Consider the following 22,735-nt stretch of genomic DNA (forward strand, 5'->3'; position numbering starts at 1 on the left):
TCATGTATGGTATTGGTATTGGTATAATATCTTCCTGTGTGGTTACCCTCATGAACATTTGGACCACTTTGTCACTGGGAAAAGCGAGCGGCCATACTGTGAGGCGTTAGCCTTTTATTTCTCTGCATGCTTGTATTCATGAAATAATCCCTCTCCGAACATGGGGGTTGAACCCCAACCGATAGCAACAACTGGTTTCAAGCCAGCACTGCTACCGAGTTGCAGTGCTTGAAGATGAGAATCACTTGTCTAAAATTCTTCTGGACGATGCAAGCCGTCCAAAAATACTGAAAAAAAGTTATGAACAATAATGAGATACCTTGAAATTCCTTCTGAAGATGGTTCTTTCTAGACCATTCTGCTGAATTTATACATTTTTGTTCTCTGCCAAACCCCTCTCACAGTCATACAAACATTTTATTGTGTTCTTTTACCTCTCAACTTAGATGACAAGCACATCCAGAAAGAGCAGTAACAGACCAAACTTGCACTCAGATCATGAAACACCTCATTCTTGAAACAGGCATACTTCAAGCTAGCTAATGAATACCTTGCTGTACTAACATGCTTCCTGCAAATTGTGTACACTGCAGCTTGCTTCAGTCAACCCTGTCTGTTACAACCACCCAAGGGACCAACAGTGGCCCTTAAAGACAGGTGGTGGTTATCACAAGGTGAATTACATGGGACAGATCCTGGTTGGGGTTTCTCTGGATGGCGGTAATGGGTAGGTGGTGGTTATCACAAGGTGAATTACATGGGACAGATCCTGGTTGGGGTTTCTGTGGGTGGCGGTAATGGGTAGGTGGTGGTTATCACAAGGTGAATTACATGGGACAGATCCTGGTTGGGGTTTCTCTGGGTGGCGGTAATGGGTAGGTGGTGGTTATCAAGAGGCGGTCACAAGGGCAGGTTCCACTGTAAAATCATCGGAGACTCAAATACAATCCAAACACGACTGTAAACATAGACAATCATCTGTAAACATAGACAATCATCGGAGACTCAAATACAATCCAAACACGACTGTAAACATAGACAATCATCGGAGACTCAAATACAATCCAAACACGACTGTAAACATAGACAATCATCGGAGACTCAAATACAATCCAAACACGACTGTAAACATAGACAATCATCGGAGACTCAAATACAATCCAAACACGACTGTAAACATAGACAATCATGGTAACACTACCAACCTCCAGGAGAAATACATGTGAAAGATCCTCGTCGGGGTTTCTCTGAGTGGTCATAACCAAACACGACATCAAAGCTAGACAATCATGGTAACACTACCAACCTCCAGGATGAGTGGTCTCTGCCCTGCCATCATGGGTCCTTGCTGGCTGTCCAGCTCAGCGATCAGCAGACGCCTCAGCGCGCGTACGTCATAGTAGGTCACGCCCTCCGGGTCAGTGACCTCGTGACTGCTGAGAACGTTGGTGATGACCTTGGGGTTGAAGAACTTGAGCTGCAGCTCCGAGGGGTACTGGTAGGCGAAGGTGACGGTGTCCAGTAAGGAGAGCAGTTTGCTCCTCAGCTGTTTGCCTGTCAAATCAACACAATGCGCTAACTAATACATAAATGTGAGGCAGGGTTAGAGCTGGATAAAAAGACAATGGGCCGTTTGACCCCTCAACCAAATTTGTTTGTTTAACGCCCAGCCGACCACGAAGGGCCATATCAGGGCGGTGCTGCTTTGACATATAACGTGCGCCACACACAAGACAGGAGTCGCAGCACAGGCTTCATGTCTCACCCAGTCACATTATTCTGACACCGGACCAACCAGTCCTAGCACTAACCCCATAATGCCAGACGCCAGGCGGAGCAGCCACTAGATTGCCAATTTTAAAGTCTTAGGTATGACCCGGCCGGGGTTCGAACCCACGACCTCCCGATCACGGGGCGGACGCCTTACCACTAGGCCAACCGTGCCGGTCTCAACCAAATTCTGATGGGACATAGTCGAAAGGTGCGAAGAACAAAGCAGATTAGAGGAAGGTTTTATTTTAGCTAAATGGTGCAATCTTGTACCATCTGAGCTTGGAATTTGCCACTTTGGGGAAAGAAGGTCACTGATTTACTTCGCTAACTTCTCTTCAGTAACAGTACATGACACTTAATTATAAATACCAGAAAAAAGGCATTAAACAAGAACCAGCATCATTCTATTCTAATGTGTGGATTTAAACATGCATTGATTTCTTTTGGTTTTACCTCCAAGAGCTGCCGAGGTACGTCGTGATTGTTCTGCATCCCAGCCAAGTGTTTCTGCATCCTCCAGACCCACTGGGCGTAACACTGTCAATCAACCAAAGTGTCATTAGAGGTACGTCGTGATTGTTCTGCATCCCAGCCAAGTGTTTCTGCATCCTCCAGACCCACTGGGCGTAACACTGTCAATCAACCAAAGTGTCATTAGAGGTACGTCGTGATTGTTCTGCATCCCAGCCAAGTGTTTCTGCATCCTCCAGACCCACTGGGCGTAACACTGTCAATCAACCAAAGTGTCATTAGAGGTACGTCGTGATTGTTCTGCATCCCAGCCAAGTGTTTCTGCATCCTCCAGACCCACTGGGCGTAACACTGTCAATCAACCAAAGTGTCATTAGAGGTACGTCGTGATTGTTCTGCATCCCAGCCAAGTGTTTCTGCATCCTCCAGACCCACTGGGCGTAACACTGTCAATCAACCAAAGTGTCATTAGAGGTACGTCGTGATTGTTCTGCATCCCAGCCAGGTGTTTCTGCATCCTCCAGACCCACTGGGCGTAACACTGTGAATGAACCAAAGTGTCATTACTGTGCTTCTCTCTAGTGAATTCAACATGTCAACAGCACATAAACACAGCAATCCTGCATTTTTAAACGGCACTTAAACTCTACCACAGCAAGACTTCACAATAAAACAAAATAAAATATGTACTCAGGCTCTCAACTTGATTCAGGAAATCTCACAATAAAAAATCTGTCAAATTGACCACGAATGCAAAATTTAGTTCAAGAAAACTGAAAATGTGTTTAAGTCATAGAAAGAAAAGAATGCCTGATAAGCCTTTGTGCTCTTGCAACCAAATCAGTAATAAACAAATTCAGAAGATTAGAAAATAAAATCTACAGACAAACAAAGAATCGGACGATACAGAAAGCTATGCTAAGTTGTCTTTCCAATAAACTAAAACACACAGAACAAGAAAGGTAAGTTCTTGGAACTTTCAATTTTTTCACAAAATGAAACCTTGTGAATTTTTTGTTTTGTCAACAATTAAATGTTCCAGTAACAAAACATTCTTGGTTTTTTTATTCTAGAATGTGGAACGTTAGCAGAACTAACTTTTCTTCTTTTTTTCTCTCTAGATTTTGGAATGTTATCTGTTTTGGATGTTCAAAATACAGAGACCTAACGAAGCATGCCTCACCTTGAGTTTGTTCATCGTCATCGTCTCCAAGCAGCAGACGGATGAGTCGCTGGCAGTGCGAGCGCTGACGGTTGAGTGAAGTGAGCCTGAGTTCTATGGCCACTGTTTTCAGCAGCCACGACTGGTGCGGTACCACTGATGATCCTGGCAAAGAGCACACAAGCTAGGGAAGGCATCTCTTGATTGTATATCATACACACAACAGCCCATGGCTGGATACACCAACTGTTGCAACACTGGGAGACAGTTCTGAATGACTATCACTACAGTGGCTGTTACATTGGTGCATGTATTGTTACACACACACACACACACACACACACACACACACACACACACACACACACACACACACACACACACACACACACACACACACACACACACACACACACACACACACACACACACACACACTACTTCTGCTTGGATTTTTTTCAAGGCTACAAACTCCATGGATTTAACCGTACCTTGATTCTGACTCCACACAACACCCATTCTACTTCAAACTACAAAAACATGACACTGATCTCTTAAATTTGTTCCCCTTAGGCTTTCATTCTCAATCAATTATTTTCCCTTGCACTTTCATTCTCAATGCATCCTTTTCATAGATAGCTGTAGTGGATCAATGAATAAGTTTACTCTTTAAATCAACACCACAAATCTATTACACAGAATCAAGCAGAACAATCATTTCATCAGTCAACTCACTGTAATCAGCCTCCTCGAAGGGAAGATGCCGCAACTGTTGGAAGAGAAAGTCGTAGGTTGTTCGCAGGTATCTAAGTGTGGGGGCGGATGTGTCGCGGATGGCGCACAACTTGTAGATCAGCTGGTAGGCGAGTTCGGCCAGGCGTGGCGTGTCGTGCAGGCAGCGCGGCCCTGCACCCGAGTCCACCCCTTGCTGCAGGATGTTCAGCACAGCGTGAAGACAGGTGCGCGACTGGCCCATCACTCCTAAAATCACAAGATGGAAGATACAGTGGAACACCCCTTTTAAGACCCCCCCCGATCTAAGACTTCCTCCTTGTTAAAACCCTCCTTTCTCACATGTTCTGTTGATAACCGCGTGTAAATTGACCTCCATTTTAAAACACCCTCCCCCCGACAAGCGCTTAGAACTGTACCCACGGAATACGCGCTATATAAGCTTCATATTGATTGATTGATTGATTGATTGATTGATTTAAGACCTGAGTTTCATAGAGTCATGAAGGTGGTAAAAGGGGGTTCCACTGGACTGTAAGACCTGAGTTTCATAGAGTCATGAAGGTGGTAAAAGGGGGTTACACTGGACTGCAAGACCTGAGTTTCATAGAGTCATGAAGGTGGTAAAAGGGGGTTCCACTGGACTGCAAGACCTGAGTTTCATAGAGTCATGAAGGTGGTTAAAGGGGGTTACACTGGACTGTAAGACCTGAGTTTCATAGAGTCATGAAGGTGGTGAAAGGGGGTTACACTGGACTGTAAGACCTGAGTTTCATAGAGTCATGAAGGTGGTAAAAGGGGGTTACACTGGACTGCAAGACCTGAGTTTCATAGAGTCATGAAGGTGGTTAAAGGGGGTACCACTGGACTGTAAGACCTGAGTTTCATAGAGTCATGAAGGTGGTAAAAGGGGGTACCACTGGACTGTAAGACCTGAGTTTCATAGAGTCATGAAGGTGGTAAAAGGGGGTTACACTGGACTGTAAGACCTGAGTTTCATAGAGTCATGAAGGTGGTAAAAGGGGGTTACACTGGACTGCAAGACCTGAGTTTCATAGAGTCATGAAGGTGGTGAAAGGGGGTTACACTGGACTGTAAGACCTGAGTTTCATAGAGTCATGAAGGTGGTAAAAGGGGGTTACACTGGACTGTAAGACCTGAGTTTCATAGAGTCATGAAGGTGGTGAAAGGGGGTTACACTGGACTGTAAGACCTGAGTTTCATAGAGTCATGAAGGTGGTAAAAGGGGGTTCCACAGGACTGTAAGACCTGAGTTTCATAGAGTCATGAAGGTGGTAAAAGGGGGTTACACTGGACTGCAAGACCTGAGTTTCATAGAGTCATGAAGGTGGTAAAAGGGGGTTACACTGGACTGTAAGACCTGAGTTTCATAGAGTCATGAAGGTGGTTAAAGGGGGTTCCACAGGACTGCAAGACCTGAGTTTCATAGAGTCATGAAGGTGGTAAAAGGGGGTTCCACAGGACTGTAAGACCTGAGTTTCATAGAGTCATGAAGGTGGTAAAAGGGGGTTCCACAGGACTGTAAGACCTGAGTTTCATAGAGTCATGAAGGTGGTAAAAGGGGGTTCCACAGGACTGCAAGACCTGAGTTTCATAGAGTCATGAAGGTGGTGAAAGGGGGTTACACTGGACTGTAAGACCTGAGTTTCATAGAGTCATGAAGGTGGTAAAAGGGGGTTACACTGGACTGCAAGACCTGAGTTTCATAGAGTCATGAAGGTGGTAAAAGGGGGTTACACTGGACTGTAAGACCTGAGTTTCATAGAGTCATGAAGGTGGTAAAAGGGGGTTCCACTGGACTGTAAGACCTGAGTTTCATAGAGTCATGAAGGTGGTAAAAGGGGGTTACACTGGACTGTAAGACCTGAGTTTCATAGAGTCATGAAGGTGGTAAAAGGGGGTTACACTGGACTGTAAGACCTGAGTTTCATAGAGTCATGAAGGTGGTAAAAGGGGGTTACACTGGACTGTAAGACCTGAGTTTCATAGAGTCATGAAGGTGGTAAAAGGGGGTTACACTGGACTGTAAGACCTGAGTTTCATAGAGTCATGAAGGTGGTAAAAGGGGGTTCCACAGGACTGTAAGACCTGAGTTTCATAGAGTCATGAAGGTGGTAAAAGGGGGTTACACTGGACTGTAAGACCTGAGTTTCATAGAGTCATGAAGGTGGTTAAAGGATTACACTGGACTGCAAGACCTGAGTTTCATAGAGTCATGAAGGTGGTAAAAGGGGGTTCCACTGGACTGTAAGACCTGAGTTTCATAGAGTCATGAAGGTGGTTAAAGGGGGTTACACTGGACTGCAAGACCTGAGTTTCATAGAGTCATGAAGGTGGTTAAAGGGGGTACCACTGGACTGTAAGACCTGAGTTTCATAGAGTCATGAAGGTGGTAAAAGGGGGTACCACTGGACTGTAAGACCTGAGTTTCATAGAGTCATGAAGGTGGTAAAAGGGGGTTACACTGGACTGCAAGACCTGAGTTTCATAGAGTCATGAAGGTGGTAAAAGGGGGTTCCACTGGACTGCAAGACCTGAGTTTCATAGAGTCATGAAGGTGGTTAAAGGGGGTTCTACTGGACTGCAAGACCTGAGTTTCATAGAGTCATGAAGGTGGTGAAAGGGGGTTACACTGGACTGTAAGACCTGAGTTTCATAGAGTCATGAAGGTGGTAAAAGGGGGTTCCACAGGACTGTAAGACCTGAGTTTCATAGAGTCATGAAGGTGGTAAAAGGGGGTTCCACAGGACTGTAAGACCTGAGTTTCATAGAGTCATGAAGGTGGTTAAAGGGGGTTACACTGGACTGCAAGACCTGACAAGCCAGGGCAAGTAAGCGCTCTAAATGATACAACATGTGGAATAGGATCAAAGTCGCTTGTTCATTTCAATGTTCCCATTGTTTATCAGATCTTAAATTAGCACTCTGCCTCATTTCTTTAACATTCTTACTCAAATACCCTGTGTAGTTGTACAGTATGAACCCACTACTGACTAGGGGAAAGCAGCCTTATTTTCATTCAAACGAAAGCTATGCAAAACAAGTCTTCATACACAAGAGCAAGTATCTGTCGTGGGTATCAAGAAAAGCATAGATAGCATGAATTATTGCTCCCAACACTTCAGAATCGACTCTGCAACCGATAGAGCTCCCAACACTTCAGAATCGACTCTGCAACCGATAGAGCTCCCAACACTTCAGAATCGACTCTGCAACCGATAGAGCTCCCAACACTTCAGAATCGACTCTGCAACCGATAGAGCTCCCAACACTTCAGAATCGACTCTGCAACCGATAGAGCTCCCAACAGAAAAGCAAACCTGACAGAAAATCTCTTCTTCGTTCATGGGCTGAAACTCCCACCTTCACATGTCTTTTTGTACGACTGGGTTTTGACTTGTTTTTTTTTTTACCCCACCCTTTAGGCAGCCATACACCGACTTCAGAGGAGACATGAAATGTGACATGAAAAACTCAGAATATTGAGAAGTAAATTGGGCATGGTACAAAGCTGTTCTATCTCCCAAAAACAAAGGCTCAAAACCAAACACAAAGCAACTCAAGAAGCAAAGTTTGCACGGAGTGAAGAAGGAATGAGCAAGATACCTGGGTCCTGGAGGATGGTCTTGGAGATGGATTTCTGGATCTGGAATCCCAGAAGCCAGTGTGCCAGGTTGGGTGGAGGGGCCTGAACACACTGCAGCAACAGTCGCACGATGTGTTGTCTGGTGGCGTTCTGTACTTGGCCCAGGCTCCATGTGTCTGCAACAGTAAGAAAATGTAACACCATCAGGGATAGTGTCGTGAATTTCAAAACCACATAACTATGAAGTTTGCATTATCCCTGAAACATATCTTCAAGCTGTTTGAAATTAGTGTGGGGTATATTAACTCTTATATCACCCTGTTATGAAGACAGAAGCGTCATGCTAAAGTCTTTGACTATAGAGCCTGTTTAATCTTTCATCTGAAGCGATGATACCTGAAGCACTGTGCACTGGGCGCACAGATGTTGTGATGGAATGTTTCTAGGGAAAGGCTGTGAGGTTTTGAATGTGTATATGATATCAAGTGGCATTTCTACAACAGCTTTCATCAATATTCTTTTGCCATGCGAGCAGGAACTCAAAATGTTCCCAAAGAGTTGAAGATAATTCTACGCAAGTCGAAGCAATACAGGGGAACCCCCTTTTTAAGACTCCCCAATTCAAGACTTCCTCCCTTTGAAGACCTTCTCAGACTGTCTGTTCAGAACCTGTGTACATGTAGCCCCATTTTAAGACTCCCTCCTTTTTAAGACCTGGTTTTCTCAGAGTTTTGGAGGTCTTAAAAGGGGGTTCCACTGTACAAAAGACAAGACAAATCCAGTGTACCTTCAGATTGTATGACGTCAGGAACAGCCTCCTCTGTCTCCTCGGGGTAGTCACTCTCCAGGCTCTCCACAAACCCATGAAGTAGCTCCTTGCTTGTCTTCTGGAAAAGGCATCATTCCAATAACAGCACAGTACTTTGTGTAACAGGTTATCTGGAGACAGTGCATCATTCCAATAACAGCACAGTACTTTGTGTAACAGGTTATCTGGAGACAGTGCATCACTCCAATAACAGCACAGTACTTTGTGTAACAGGTTATCTGGAGACAGTGCATCATTCCAATAACAGCACAGTACTTTGTGTAACAGGTTATCTGGAGACAGTGCATCATTCCAATAACAGCACAGTACTTTGTGTAACAGGTTATCTGGAGACAGTGCATCATTCCAATAACAGCACAGTACTTTGTGTAACAGGTTATCTGGAGACAGTGCATCACTCCAATAACAGCACAGTACTTTGTGCAACAGGTTATCTGGAGACAGTGCATCACTCCAATAACAGCACAGTACTTTGTGCAACAGGTTATCTGGAGACAGTGCATCATTCCAATAACAGCACAGTACTTTGTGTGACAGGTTATCTGGAGACAGTGCATCATTCCAATAACAGCACAGTACTTTGTGTAACAGGTTATCTGGAGACAGTGCATCATTCCAATAACAGCACAGTACTTTGTGTGACAGGTTATCTGGAGACAGTGCATCATTCCAATAACAGCACAGTACTTTGTGTAACAGGTTATCTGGAGACAGTGCATCATTCCAATAACAGCACAGTACTTTGTGTGACAGGTTATCTGGAGACAGTGCATCATTCCAATAACAGCACAGTACTTTGTGTAACAGGTTATCTGGAGACAGTGCATCATTCCAATAACAGCACAGTACTTTGTGTAACAGGTTATCTGGAGACAGTGCATCATTCCAATAACAGCACAGTACTTTGTGTAACAGGTTATCTGGAGACAGTGCAGCAATCAATTTCTCTTTCTTGTCCACCCAAGAGATTTGTAAATCTTCCTCACTCACAGAGTAAAGTTAGCTGAAAGTGGTTCACAAGATTGAAAAGAAACCCCAAATCTGGCCAGTTCCTCATTGGAATAATGCAGCCAGGCAACAGTATCAAAATTAGCATAAGGCTAGCCATGACGTAAAATGAATAAAAACAACATACAGCGCATGTGCGGCTGAAAAGGCTTAGACTTTACACCATCAACACTGTCGTTACAGCTAAACAAAAGTAAGGGTGTATTTTGTTATCCACATAAGTGTTGCTGACAATTCTTTCTCTCTTTATTTGGTGTTTTACATCGTTTTCAACCACGAAGGTTATATCGCGACGGGGGAAGGTGGGAGATGGGATAGAGCCACTTGTCAATTGTTTCTAATCAAAAATTTGCTCCAGGGGCTTGCAACGTAGTACAATATATTACCTTACTGGGAGAATGCAAGTTTCCAGTACAAAGGACTTAATATTTCTTAATTACTGCTTGACTAAAATCTTTACCAAAATTGACTATATTCTATACAAGAAACACTTAACAAGGGTAAAAGGAGAAACAGAATACGTTAGTCGCCTCTTACGACATGCTGGGGAGCATCGGGTAAATTCTTTCTCGTCCCAACCAATATGGGACTCCCCCTAACCCGCGGGGGGTTGCTGACAATTTGTGATGTTTATTGTACATCATTTTCATCACTTTATTATCAAATCGCTGGTACATTTGGGTCGCTTCGTCCCACTGGAAAGCTAGCAGCAACAAGAGTCACACTACCCGGGTGTTGAGGTGTATCAACCACCATGTGCCACAGCGCTTTACTGCCAAACCAACAGCAGCGGAACAAGAGTCACACTACCCAGGTGTAGAGGTGTATCAACCACCATGTGCCACAGCGCTTTACTGCCAAACCAACAGCAGCGGAACAATGTACTCCAGGAATCATGTTTACCAAGTTTCTTGCATTTTACAACTCAAAACACAGCTAGTGTGATCACTATACTCACAGCATTATACAACTCAAAACACAGCTAGTGTGATCACTATACTCACAGCATTGTACAACTCAAAACACAGCTAGTGTGATCACTATACTCACAGCATTATACAACTCAAAACACAGCTAGTGTGATCACTATACTCACAGCATTATACAACTCAAAACACAGCTAGTGTGATCACTATACTCACAGCATTGTACAACTCAAAACACAGCTAGTGTGATCACTATACTCACAGCATTGTACAACTCAAAACACAGCTAGTGTGATCACTATACTCACAGCATTTTACAACTCAAAACACAGCTAGTGTGATCACTATACTCACAGCATCAGCAGTGAAGAGGTTGATGAGGTCGGACTGTATGGGCGCCAGCTGACTGACCACAAAGAGAATCTTCACTGCCGCCAGGGCATGGTGCGACAGCGTACTGTTGAAGATCACAAACCTGCACACAGAAACCCACAGTCAGGTCAGTCCAGTCAGTCCAGTCAGGCCAGTCCAGTCAGGCCAGTCCAGTCAGGCCAGTCCAGTCAGGTCAGTCCAGTCAGGCCAGTCCAGTCAGGCCAGTCCAGTCCAGTCCAGTCAGGCCAGTCCAGTCCAGTCAGGCCAGTCCAGTCAGGCCAGTCCAGTCAGTCCAGTCAGGCCAGTCCAGTCAGGCCAGTCCAGTCCAGTCAGGCCAGTCCAGTCAGGCCAGTCCAGTCAGGCCAGTCCAGTCAGGTCAGTCCAGTCAGGCCAGTCCAGTCAGGCCAGTCCAGTCAGGCCAGTCCAGTCAGGCCAGTCCAGTCAGGCCAGTCAGGCCAGTCCAGTCAGGTCAGTCCAGTCAGGCCAGTCCAGTCAGGCCAGTCCAGTCAGGCCAGTCCAGTCAGGCCAGTCAGGCCAGTCCAGTCAGGTCAGTCCAGTCAGGCCAGTCCAGTCCAGTCAGGCCAGTCCAGTCAAGCCAGTCCAGAAAATATATGAGACTATGTCTCTGAACGCATAGCAGAGTGATATCTGCACATCAAGATGATTCTTGATCGAACACACTTTGTTACTGGCAACTCTCCTCTGTAATCCAATCCAAGAATGTTTCCTAATGTGCAAAGACAACTCAAAAGAGTTTTGCCTAAATCCACTTTCATCTGCTTTTTTAAGGCACGTCAGTCACAAACGACACTACTATTGATTTCTATTTCCAAAGTCTCTTCCATTTCACTCTAGCCTAAAACTCCTAAATCTTACTCACATCCAGGAATTGTAACCCTGAAGATAAGCCTCTTGAGAGTTACAAGAAGCTGTAGTAAATGGCTAAGTTCAGAATATTTACAAATTACATAATTATGACGAGCTTACCTGAGTAAGTGAAGTCTAATTGTGGTTTTATCGACCACAATGTAGAGAGGAAGAATTGAAATATAGCTGAACCTGCCCTTGCAAACACCTCTCGAAAGCGAACAACTGCCACAACGACCACTCCGAAGGATCCCAGACAAGTTTTTCTCTATATAATTCAACTTTCCACAGCCACCACCTGTCAACGACGACAACTTTTTGGGTCGGTCCCTTGGGTGGCTGTTATAGACGGGTTTGATTGCACACAACTTTTTGGGTCGGTCCCTTGGGTGGCTGTTATAGACGGGTTTGATTGCACAGAACTTTTTGGGTCGGTGTCTTGGGTGGCTGTTATAGACGGGTTTGATTGCACACAACTTTTTGGGTCGGTGTCTTGGGTGGCTGTTATAGACGGGTTTGATTGCACACAACTTTTTGGGTCGGTCCCTTGGGTGGCTGTTATAGACGGGTTTGATGGCACACAACTTTTTGGGTCGGTCCCTTGGGTGGCTGTTATAGACGGGTTTGATGGCACACAACTTTTTGGGTCGGTCCCTTGGGTGGCTGTTATAGACGGGTTTGATTGCACACAACTTTTTGGGTCGGTCCCTTGGGTGGCTGTTATAGACAGGTTTGATTGCACACAACTTTTTGGGTCGGTCCCTTGGGTGGCTGTTATAGACGGGTTTGATGGCACACAACTTTTTGGGTCGGTCCCTTGGGTGGCTGTTATAGACGGGTTTGATTGCACACAACCTTTTGGGTCGGTCCCTTGGGTGGCTGTTATAGACGGGTTTGATTGCACACAACTTTTTGGGTCGGTCCCTTGGGTGGCTGTTATAGACGGGTTTGATTGCACACAACTTTTTGGGTCGGTCCCTTGGGTGGCTGTTATAGACGGGTTTGATTGCACACAACTTTTTGGGTCGGTCCCTTGGGTGGCTGTTATAGACGGGTTTGATGGCACACAACTTTTTGGGTCGGTCCCTTGGGTGGCTGTTATAGACGGGTTTGATTGCACACAAAAATCAGCTGCTAAACACTAGAAGTAAGAAAGAGGATCAGGTCAAATAAGTTTTTGCTTGAGTTCGGGTCCTAGCTGCATATTTTCAATTGTTTCATGTCATGTATTTTGAAGAAAACTTTATTTAAACCAAGAAAGATGAGGATCCAGCCCACTCACTTAGCGACGGTCACCAGGTAGTCAGGGCGACGCGTCTTGGGGTTGATGCTCAACAGTAGCCTTTCCATCGATGTAATCATCAGCGATGACGACGTCTGACGAATGATGTTCTCCACATCTTGCTGTTTCTCCGCAGCGGCCACCAACATCTGCAGGCAGAGAAGTGTGGCTCTCTCCAGCCCTGAGCGTCCTGGGAATGTTGTGTAGCTCTCAAACTTAGCGATACCGTCGTCAAGGATTCTCATCACCTACGAAGGGGAGAGAAAGGTGAATTTACCTGGTTTTAGTCACACTCATTGCAAAATGTTGTGTAAATATTACATTTTTCAGGTGTTTGACTTAAAAAAAAAAGGTTTACGAAATCGCAGTGCCAAAAAGGTCTTGTCTTGCATCAACTGATACAAATCACTCAGTCAGCGTGACCCTTGATTAAGCAGTGCTGATTCGTGTTCAACTGCAAACAGGTATCATTCATACCAAACACTTACTGTGACAAGGGAAAGTCAATACTGTTTTCTTTCTTGCTCAGCAGTCAGCATTACGGATATCACTAACATCATTTCTTCATTTCTTTTCTCCAAAGCTGGCGTGTTTGGATACAGCAGAACACTACCCCCTTTTTTTTTTAAATGTTAAAAAAAAAACCAAGAACAAAACAAACAAAAAACCAACTTGGGGACAGCAATCTAAGTATAGCCAGGGTAATCTGTGTGCTTTTCAGGTCCAAACTCCACGGTTAGCTGAGCAACGTACCATCTTGAAGAGAGAAGAGTCGTTGAGCATGTGGACAAGGAGACTGAAGCCTGGGGCTTTACTGGCGCCCACCATGGAGCCGTTGGGCAACTCCACAAAGTCCTCCCTGAAGTCGTCCTCCGTCACCTCGTGGTCCCGCAGCAACTTGTACACCACCTCCAGCACGCCCGTCACCACTTGCCACTGCCACAGAACAACGCAATGTATCGATTGAACACAGCAACTTGAACACCACCTCCAGCACCACTTGCCACTGCCACAGAACAGCGCAATGTATCGATTGAACACAGCAACTTGAACACCACCTTCAGCACTCCTGTCACCACTTGCCACTGCCACAAAACAACGCAATGTATCGATTGAACACAGCAACTTGTACACCTTCCCCAGCACTCCCGTCACCACTTGCCACTGCCACAGAACAACGCAATGTATCGATTGAACACAGCAACTTGTACACCACCCCCAGCACCACTTGCCACTGCCACAGAACAACGCAATGTATCGATTGAACACAGCAACTTGTACACCTTCCCCAGCACTCCCGTCACCACTTGCCACTGCCACAGAACAACGCAATGTATCGATTGAACACAGCAACTTGAACACCACCTCCAGCACGCCCGTCACCACTTGCCACTGCCACAGAACAACGTAATGTATCGATTGAACACAGCAACTTGTACACCTTCCCCAACACGCCCGTCACCACTTGCCACTGCCACAGAACAACGCAATGTATCGATTGAACACAGCAACTTGAACACCACCTCCAGCACTCCCGTCACCACTTGCCACTGAACATCACCTCCAGCACTCCCGTCACCACTTGCCACTGCCACAGAACAGCAATATGCAGACCTTCCAACCCTTGTGTAACAAATCAAATTTTTTGGTGGAATTTTTAGCATAGCAAATGGTCGCACTGTCTTAAATTTAATTGCACATCCGCATTTACGCTATTTTGCGCAAGAATAAACATTTTTGATAACTTTACTTTACGCAACAGTGAGCCTGATACAGGCATGTATGCTAAAGTCTCAACCGCAATCCGCCGGAGGAACGTCTCACAACCAGCCAGCAATTTGATCAGTTCCCAAATAAACTACAGTTAAATGTCCCTTTTAAGACCCCCCCCCAATCCAAGACTTCCTCTATTTTAAGACCTTGCATTTTCAGACTTTCTGTTCATAACTTCTGTAAATTTACCTCCTTTTTAAGACTCCCTCCTTTTTAACTCTTTCTATACGAAGGACCGCATATCAGGTCCCGAGGCTCACAACGCTTGTGTACTAAGGACCGCATTTGCGTTTCGCGAGTTTGTAGGTCACTTGGTTAGAGGTCGGGGGTCAGATACGAAACTAAAAGGTATAGCTCCCTTCTTTGGCCTTCTATAAGTGCGAATGCACTCTTAGCTTCACGAGACAAGCCTTTGTAATAGGGTTAGCTGCGAAGTTTGTGGCTGACCCTAGCTCTGCGCGTCACTCGCTTGACAAGATGGCGACGCCTACTGCTTCGTCTGGCAATCGTGGTGTAAACAATCCTCGTTTTACGTTGCAAGAGACTATTGAATTGTTGACAACAGAGGGCTCAGATCTGGAAGATTCTGATGTGCAGGACGATTATACTGACAATGACTACAGTGGCGAAACTGAAGTGGGGAGTGAAGGTGAAACTGAAAGTGCAAGTGGGAGTGAGAGTGGGCGTGACGAAGAAGCATGCGGTGGTGGTGAGGGAGAAGAGACTGTTGCTGGTGTGGGGGCAGGTATGGGGGCAAGTGATGAAAACAATGACAATTTTCTTCGGTTTTTGATGAAGGATTGGCATCAAGACTTTTCCTATTTTCCAACTCTGCCACCATACACTGGCCGTTCAGGTCTGCATGTCGACCACATGGTGTGTGATCAGATTTTTCGGACATGTTCACAATGCTTACATGACCACTAAATGGAAAATCAGTTGGTATTTGTTATGTTTTTGTGTTAGCACAATCTTCATACAAGTAAACAGAAACAGTTTTGTTGCAAACAGAGCCTTCATAAGAAAAAATGCTTCTTAGTCAAAATACATACCCCCTTTTTCGTATTGCGTAAAATATACCCATAAATTCTGGACATCCTATTTTTTGTTTTTTCACAACAATTAAACCAAACTTTGGCATATGTTTTAGCAATATATTCACAATAAAACCTATGAGTTTGAAGGCTGCATCTTGTTTTGTTTATTTTTGAGAATTTTTTTGCAAACCCATGCAAATGGCCAGTTTCTGGGGAGAGACTGGGGAGATAATGGCCAGTATAGAAAGAGTTTTAAGACCTGATTTTCCCACACATTTTTGGCAGTCTTAAAAGCGGGGTTTGGTTGTATACCCAGAAAGCCAACCTTCTCTCCTGCCTCCTTGTACGCCCTGGTGTTCAACTTCAGCAGAACGCCGTGGATGAGAAATTCCAGGTAAGGATCGAACCCAGGGGCCCGTAGCCCCGACCCCAACCCTGGGGGGATGGGAATGTCGGTCAAGACGTTCAGCAGTTTCAGGAAACCTCGGGTCATTGGGTACTCCTCGTTGCGACTTTCTATTTCTTCCAGTTCCACCTGCAAGAAGACAGAAGTACGGATCGAGTCAGAGAGACAAAAGTCACGCAATGACTTTAAGATTCACATCTGACTCTATATGTGACTGCTGCTATGCTAAGAGCACACACTAAAAAAATAAAATAAAATAAAAATAAATAAATAAATACATACATTGAGAGATAGAAAAGGAACAAGCTCAGTGATGCATGCCTAAGTTTCTTCAAAGGTGACGGCTGGCTAGTAACATCACCTATGAACCAGAAATGTTATGTGTAACAAACTGTAGGATCGTCAATTATTCTGCTGGATCTGCGAATTTGTGAACAGTTGAAATGTGCATACTGTAATATAATAGAAACTTTTGCATCAGCTCATCATAAAATTAGGGAACTTCTCTTCAAGATTGTAAATATACTGTTGGACTTCTCACCTGTATTCCACCAGTCTGTTGTGAAGAAATGGTGGGGAGAATCTGCAAAAGAAACAAACTTTGTCATCATGTTTTTCACATTATTGATTAAATAAACTGTCAGTGCAAACTTGTCCTAGTGTACATGTTGGAAGCAGTTTACACACATGAACAATAATCCCTGGTAACAGGACGTATGCATGTAATATCAATCGAATGAGGGATTATTTTGAAAAAACAAAATATTCTAAAAGGTATCACAAACACTTACAGAACAAGAGGCGAAGCCTTCAAGGCTCACGTAAGAAATCGACAAACAGTAACACAAACTCAATCACTCCGTCACACATACACACACACACACACACAGTAAGCATAGGTGACACTGTGCAAGAAAGCGAGACACTAGATACTAGATCTGTCTGTCTGCATGTAGCCTACTTACAGGGACACGACTGCCAACTAGTCTCGGCCCGCTCAAAATAACAATGACCGAGACTTTCAGTAATTCCTTCGCGTGACGTCTAACCCTCTTACGTCATAATGTGACGTCTTCAAATGACGAAATGTTAAAGTTTCTACCACAGACATACACACGCACAAACAAACACACACACACACGCACAAACGCACAGACAGACAAAGTTACGATCGCATAGGCTACACTTACGTGAGCCAAAAACAAGGTAAAATCACATCACTTTATTATCAAAGAAAAGAAAAAGGCACATCTAATAGAATGTTCTTTTATGATATATTTGATCACGACGCATCACATAAAATAAAAATCTAAAGACAAACTACACAGATTACACAAACCAAGACGTCTCTTCTTGATCCTTTCTACCACAGTAAAACTTCTGACACCAAAAGTGAAAAAAAGGTCGAGACGGAGTCATAATATGAATAATGATGTCACACAACATTGTGTCCCTTCTCCTGCACGTCTCACATAAACTGAAAAAAGAATTTCTAGAACAAAGGTTGTCTCAGTGACTTCGTCATACCAGCAGGAGAAAATGTTACTCCTAAGGTCACCACTAGGCTGTGCATGTATCGGTATCATGTATCATTAAATGTAAAAAGCCAACCCTGAGAGACGCCAATACCTGAGATGCCTCCAGTGTCTGCCAGACGGTGGCAGCGATCATGGGCGTCTTGGACACGGCCGCCAAGGTCAGAAGCAGTTCTCCCTTGAGTTTGACTGGCACACTGCAGCCCAGCAATCCGAACAGCGTCACCACCACGGACCACTGCTGGTTCTCGCACAGCGCCCCACGGCATATCTCATTCTGCAACACAAGCACTTGCTACAATCACTAACAGCTTTAAAAGGACAGTCATGCTACAGCTCAGTAAGCTCAAGAGAGTCAACGCATCAGACCACTGCTGGGTTTTGAACAGGTGGTTTGTCGTGGAACACCCTCGGTGGTTTTCTATCTGTTTAGTGAACATTCAACATAGTGTTTTTTTTATCTGTTTAGTGAAAGTTTAACATGGTGTGGTTTTCTTTAAAATTTATCAGGAATAAAAATGCACAGCAAACAGTTCTCACATGTTGAGCCACAGTGCGTGAGAACATTCAACATAGTGTGGTTTTCTATCAAATTTATGAGAGATAAAAATTCACAGCAAAACTGTTTCTCACGTGTTCAGCCACAGTGCGTGAGAACATTCAACATAGTGTGGTTTTCTATCAAATTTATGAGAGATAAAAATGCACAGCAAACAGTTCTCACGTGTTCAGCCACAGTGCGTGAGAACATTCAACATAGTGTGGTTTTCTATCAAATTTATGAGAGATAAAAATTCACAGCAAAACTGTTTCTCACGTGTTCAGCCACAGTGCGAGAGAACATTCAACATAGTGTGGTTTTCTATCTTCTTCTTCTTCTTCTTCTGCGTTCGTGGGCTGAAACTCCCACGTACACTCGTGTTTTTTGCACGAGTGGAATTTTACGTGTATGACCGTTTTTACCCCGCCATTAAGGCAGCCATACGCCGCTTTCGGAGGAGGTTTTCTATCAAATTTATGAGAGATAAAAATTCACAGCAAAACTGTTTCTCACGTGTTCAGCCACAGTGCGTGACAGCTCCAACAGAGAACACAATCCTTCCAGCTCCTGTGGGGTGATGGTGCGCATGGGGGGCTGGCGGAACGGGGCACCAGACATGTCTCTGGCACCGGGCGTCTCACGTCTCATGCCGGTGTAGTAGTGCTGTAGCGACTCAAAGAAGTGGTCCCATGACACGGTGCTGGCCGAGCCTCCTGAATTTCACACAACGCCGCCATGACATTAGCTGGGTTGAGCATTTTGTGATGACTAATGAATTGTACACATTTATTATTACAGTGGTACCTCTGTGTTAAGAACGTCTGAGACAATTAGGTTTAAAAGTGATGGGAGTCCCATAGTGGAGGGTCTTACAAGACAGGGTCCACTGTTCTCAAACCAGTCTCAGTACAGCATAATATGGACAGTGATGGGAGTCCCATAGTGGAGAGTCTTACAAGACAGTGTCCACTGTTCTCAAACCAGTCTCAGTACAGCATAATATGGACAGTGATGGGAGTCCCATAGTGGAGAGTCTTACAAGAGAGGGTCCACTGTTCTCAAACCAGTCTCAGTACAGCATAATATGGACAGTGATGGGAGTCCCATAGTGGAGAGTCTTACAAGACAGCGTCCACTGTTCTCAAACCAGTCTCAGTATTGCATAATATGGACAGTGATGGGAGTCCCATAGTGGAGAGTCTTACAAGACAGCGTCCACTGTTCTCAAACCAGTCTCAGTACAGCATAATATGGACAGTGATGGGAGTCCCATAGTGGAGAGTCTTACAAGACAGGGTACACTGTTCTCAAACCAGTCTCAGTACAGCATAATATGGACAGTGATGGGAGTCCCATAGTGGAGAGTCTTACAAGGGTCCACTGTTCTCAAACCAGTCTCAGTACAGCATAATATGGACAGTGATGGGAGTCCCATAGTGGAGAGTCTTACAAGAGAGGGTCCACTGTTCTCAAACCAGTCTCAGTACAGCATAATATGGACAGTGATGGGAGTCCCATAGTGGAGAGTCTTACAAGACAAAGTCCACTGTTCTCAAACCTGTCTCAGTACAGCATAATATGGACAGTGATGGGAGTCCCATAGTGGAGAGTCTTACAAGACAGTGTCCACTGTTCTCAAACCAGTCTCAGTACAGCATGATATGGACAGTGATGGGAGTCCCATAGTGGAGAGTCTTACAAGACAGTGTCCACTGTTCTCAAACCAGTCTCAGTACAGCATAATATGGACAGTGATGGGAGTCCCATAGTGGAGAGTCTTACAAGACAGGGTACACTGTTCTCAAACCAGTCTCAGTACAGCATAATATGGACAGTGATGGGAGTCCCATAGTGGAGAGTCTTACAAGACAGCGTCCACTGTTCTCAAACCAGTCTCAGTACAGCATAATATGGACAGTGATGGGAGTCCCATAGTGGAGAGTCTTACAAGACAGGGTACACTGTTCTCAAACCAGTCTCAGTACAGCATAATATGGACAGTGATGGGAGTCCCATAGTGGAGAGTCTTACAAGACAGGGTACACTGTTCTCAAACCTGTCTCAGTATAGCATGATATGGACAGTGATGGGAGTCCCATAGTGGAGAGTCTTACAAGACAGGGTACACTGTTCTCAAACCAGTCTCAGTACAGCATGATATGGACAGTGATGGGAGTCCCATAGTGGAGGGTCTTACAAGACAGTGTCCACTGTTCTCAAACCAGTCTCAGTACAGCATAATATGGACAGTGATGGGAGTCCCATAGTGGAGGGTCTTACAAGACAGTGTCCACTGTTCTCAAACCAGTCTCAGTACAGCATAATATGGACAGTGATGGGAGTCCCATAGTGGAGAGTCTTACAAGACAGCGTCCACTGTTCTCAAACCAGTCTCAGTACAGCATAATATGGACAGTGATGGGAGTCCCATAGTGGAGGGTCTTACAAGACAGGCGTCCACTGTTCTCAAACCAGTCTCAGTACAGCATAATATGGACAGTGATGGGAGTCCCATAGTGGAGAGTCTTACAAGACAGTGTCCACTGTTCTCAAACCAGTCTCAGTATAGCATAATATGGACAGTGATGGGAGTCCCATAGTGGAGAGTCTTACAAGACAGTGTCCACTGTTCTCAAACCAGTCTCAGTACAGCATAATATGGACAGTGATGGAAGTCCCATAGTGGAGGGTCTTACAAGACAGGGTACACTGTTCTCAAACCAGTCTCAGTACAGCATAATATGGACAGTGATGGGAGTCCCATAGTGGAGAGTCTTACAAGACAAAGTCCACTGTTCTCAAACCAGTCTCAGTACAGCTTAATATGGACAGTGATGGGAGTCCCATAGTGGAGAGTCTTACAAGACAGCGTCCACTGTTCTCAAACCAGTCTCAGTACAGCATAATATGGACAGTGATGGGAGTCCCATAGTGGAGAGTCTTACAAGAGAGGGTCCACTGTTCTCAAACCTGTCTCAGTACAGCATAATATGGACAGTGATGGGAGTCCCATAGTGGAGAGTCTTACAAGACAAAGTCCACTGTTCTCAAACCTGTCTCAGTAAAGCATAATATGGACAGTGATGGGAGTCCCATAGTGGAGAGTCTTACAAGGGTCCACTGTTCTCAAACCAGTCTCAGTACAGCATAATATGGACAGTGATGGGAGTCCCATAGTGGAGAGTCTTACAAGACAGTGTCCACTGTTCTCAAACCAGTCTCAGTACAGCATAATATGGACAGTGATGGGAGTCCCATAGTGGAGAGTCTTACAAGACAGGGTACACTGTTCTCAAACCAGTCTCAGTACAGCATAATATGGACAGTGATGGGAGTCCCATAGTGGAGAGTCTTACAAGAGAGGGTCCACTGTTCTCAAACCAGTCTCAGTACAGCATAATATGGACAGTGATGGGAGTCCCATAGTGGAGAGTCTTACAAGACAGGGTACACTGTTCTCAAACCAGTCTCAGTACAGCATAATATGGACAGTGATGGGAGTCCCATAGTGGAGAGTCTTACAAGACAGGGTACACTGTTCTCAAACCTGTCTCAGTATAGCATGATATGGACAGTGATGGGAGTCCCATAGTGGAGAGTCTTACAAGACAGGGTACACTGTTCTCAAACCAGTCTCAGTACAGCATGATATGGACAGTGATGGGAGTCCCATAGTGGAGGGTCTTACAAGACAGCGTCCACTGTTCTCAAACCAGTCTCAGTACAGCATAATATGGACAGTGATGGGAGTCCCATAGTGGAGGGTCTTACAAGACAGTGTCCACTGTTCTCAAACCAGTCTCAGTACAGCATAATATGGACAGTGATGGGAGTCCCATAGTGGAGGGTCTTACAAGACAGTGTCCACTGTTCTCAAACCAGTCTCAGTACAGCATAATATGGACAGTGATGGGAGTCCCATAGTGGAGGGTCTTACAAGACAGTGTCCACTGTTCTCAAACCAGTCTCAGTACAGCATAATATGGACAGTGATGGGAGTCCCATAGTGGAGGGTCTTACAAGACAGTGTCCACTGTTCTCAAACCAGTCTCAGTACAGCATAATATGGACAGTGATGGGAGTCCCATAGTGGAGGGTCTTACAAGACAGTGTCCACTGTTCTCAAACCAGTCTCAGTACAGCATAATATGGACAGTGATGGGAGTCCCATAGTGGAGGGTCTTACAAGACAGTGTCCACTGTTCTCAAACCAGTCTCAGTACAGCATAATATGGACAGTGATGGGAGTCCCATAGTGGAGAGTCTTACAAGACAGTGTCCACTGTTCTCAAACCAGTCTCAGTACAGCATAATATGGACAGTGATGGGAGTCCCATAGTGGAGAGTCTTACAAGACAGGGTACACTGTTCTCAAACCAGTCTCAGTACAGCATACCGGTAATATGGACAGTGA

The 22,735-nt window shown here is 44.9% G+C and overlaps 1 protein-coding gene across 1 annotated transcript in view; it reads right to left on the minus strand.

Moving 5' to 3' along the window:
- Positions 1–22,735, minus strand: part of LOC138961382 (nuclear pore complex protein Nup205-like) — a 72,148-nt gene that overhangs the window by 26,430 nt on the left and 22,983 nt on the right. The window contains exons 12-24 of the mRNA XM_070332997.1: positions 18,835–19,034; positions 17,875–18,057; positions 16,787–16,828; positions 16,165–16,374; positions 13,783–13,965; positions 13,030–13,277; positions 10,863–10,983; positions 8,533–8,632; positions 7,766–7,921; positions 4,142–4,387; positions 3,428–3,571; positions 2,227–2,310; positions 1,307–1,554 (exon numbers count right to left, since the gene is read on the minus strand). Coding sequence (XP_070189098.1) covers positions 1,307–1,554; positions 2,227–2,310; positions 3,428–3,571; positions 4,142–4,387; positions 7,766–7,921; positions 8,533–8,632; positions 10,863–10,983; positions 13,030–13,277; positions 13,783–13,965; positions 16,165–16,374; positions 16,787–16,828; positions 17,875–18,057; positions 18,835–19,034 — 2,165 coding nt within the window. The remainder of the gene's footprint in view (positions 1–1,306; positions 1,555–2,226; positions 2,311–3,427; positions 3,572–4,141; positions 4,388–7,765; positions 7,922–8,532; positions 8,633–10,862; positions 10,984–13,029; positions 13,278–13,782; positions 13,966–16,164; positions 16,375–16,786; positions 16,829–17,874; positions 18,058–18,834; positions 19,035–22,735) is intronic.

Source organism: Littorina saxatilis, linkage group LG3 (assembly GCF_037325665.1).
Source record: "Littorina saxatilis isolate snail1 linkage group LG3, US_GU_Lsax_2.0, whole genome shotgun sequence".
Lineage (NCBI taxonomy): Eukaryota > Metazoa > Mollusca > Gastropoda > Littorinimorpha > Littorinidae > Littorina > Littorina saxatilis.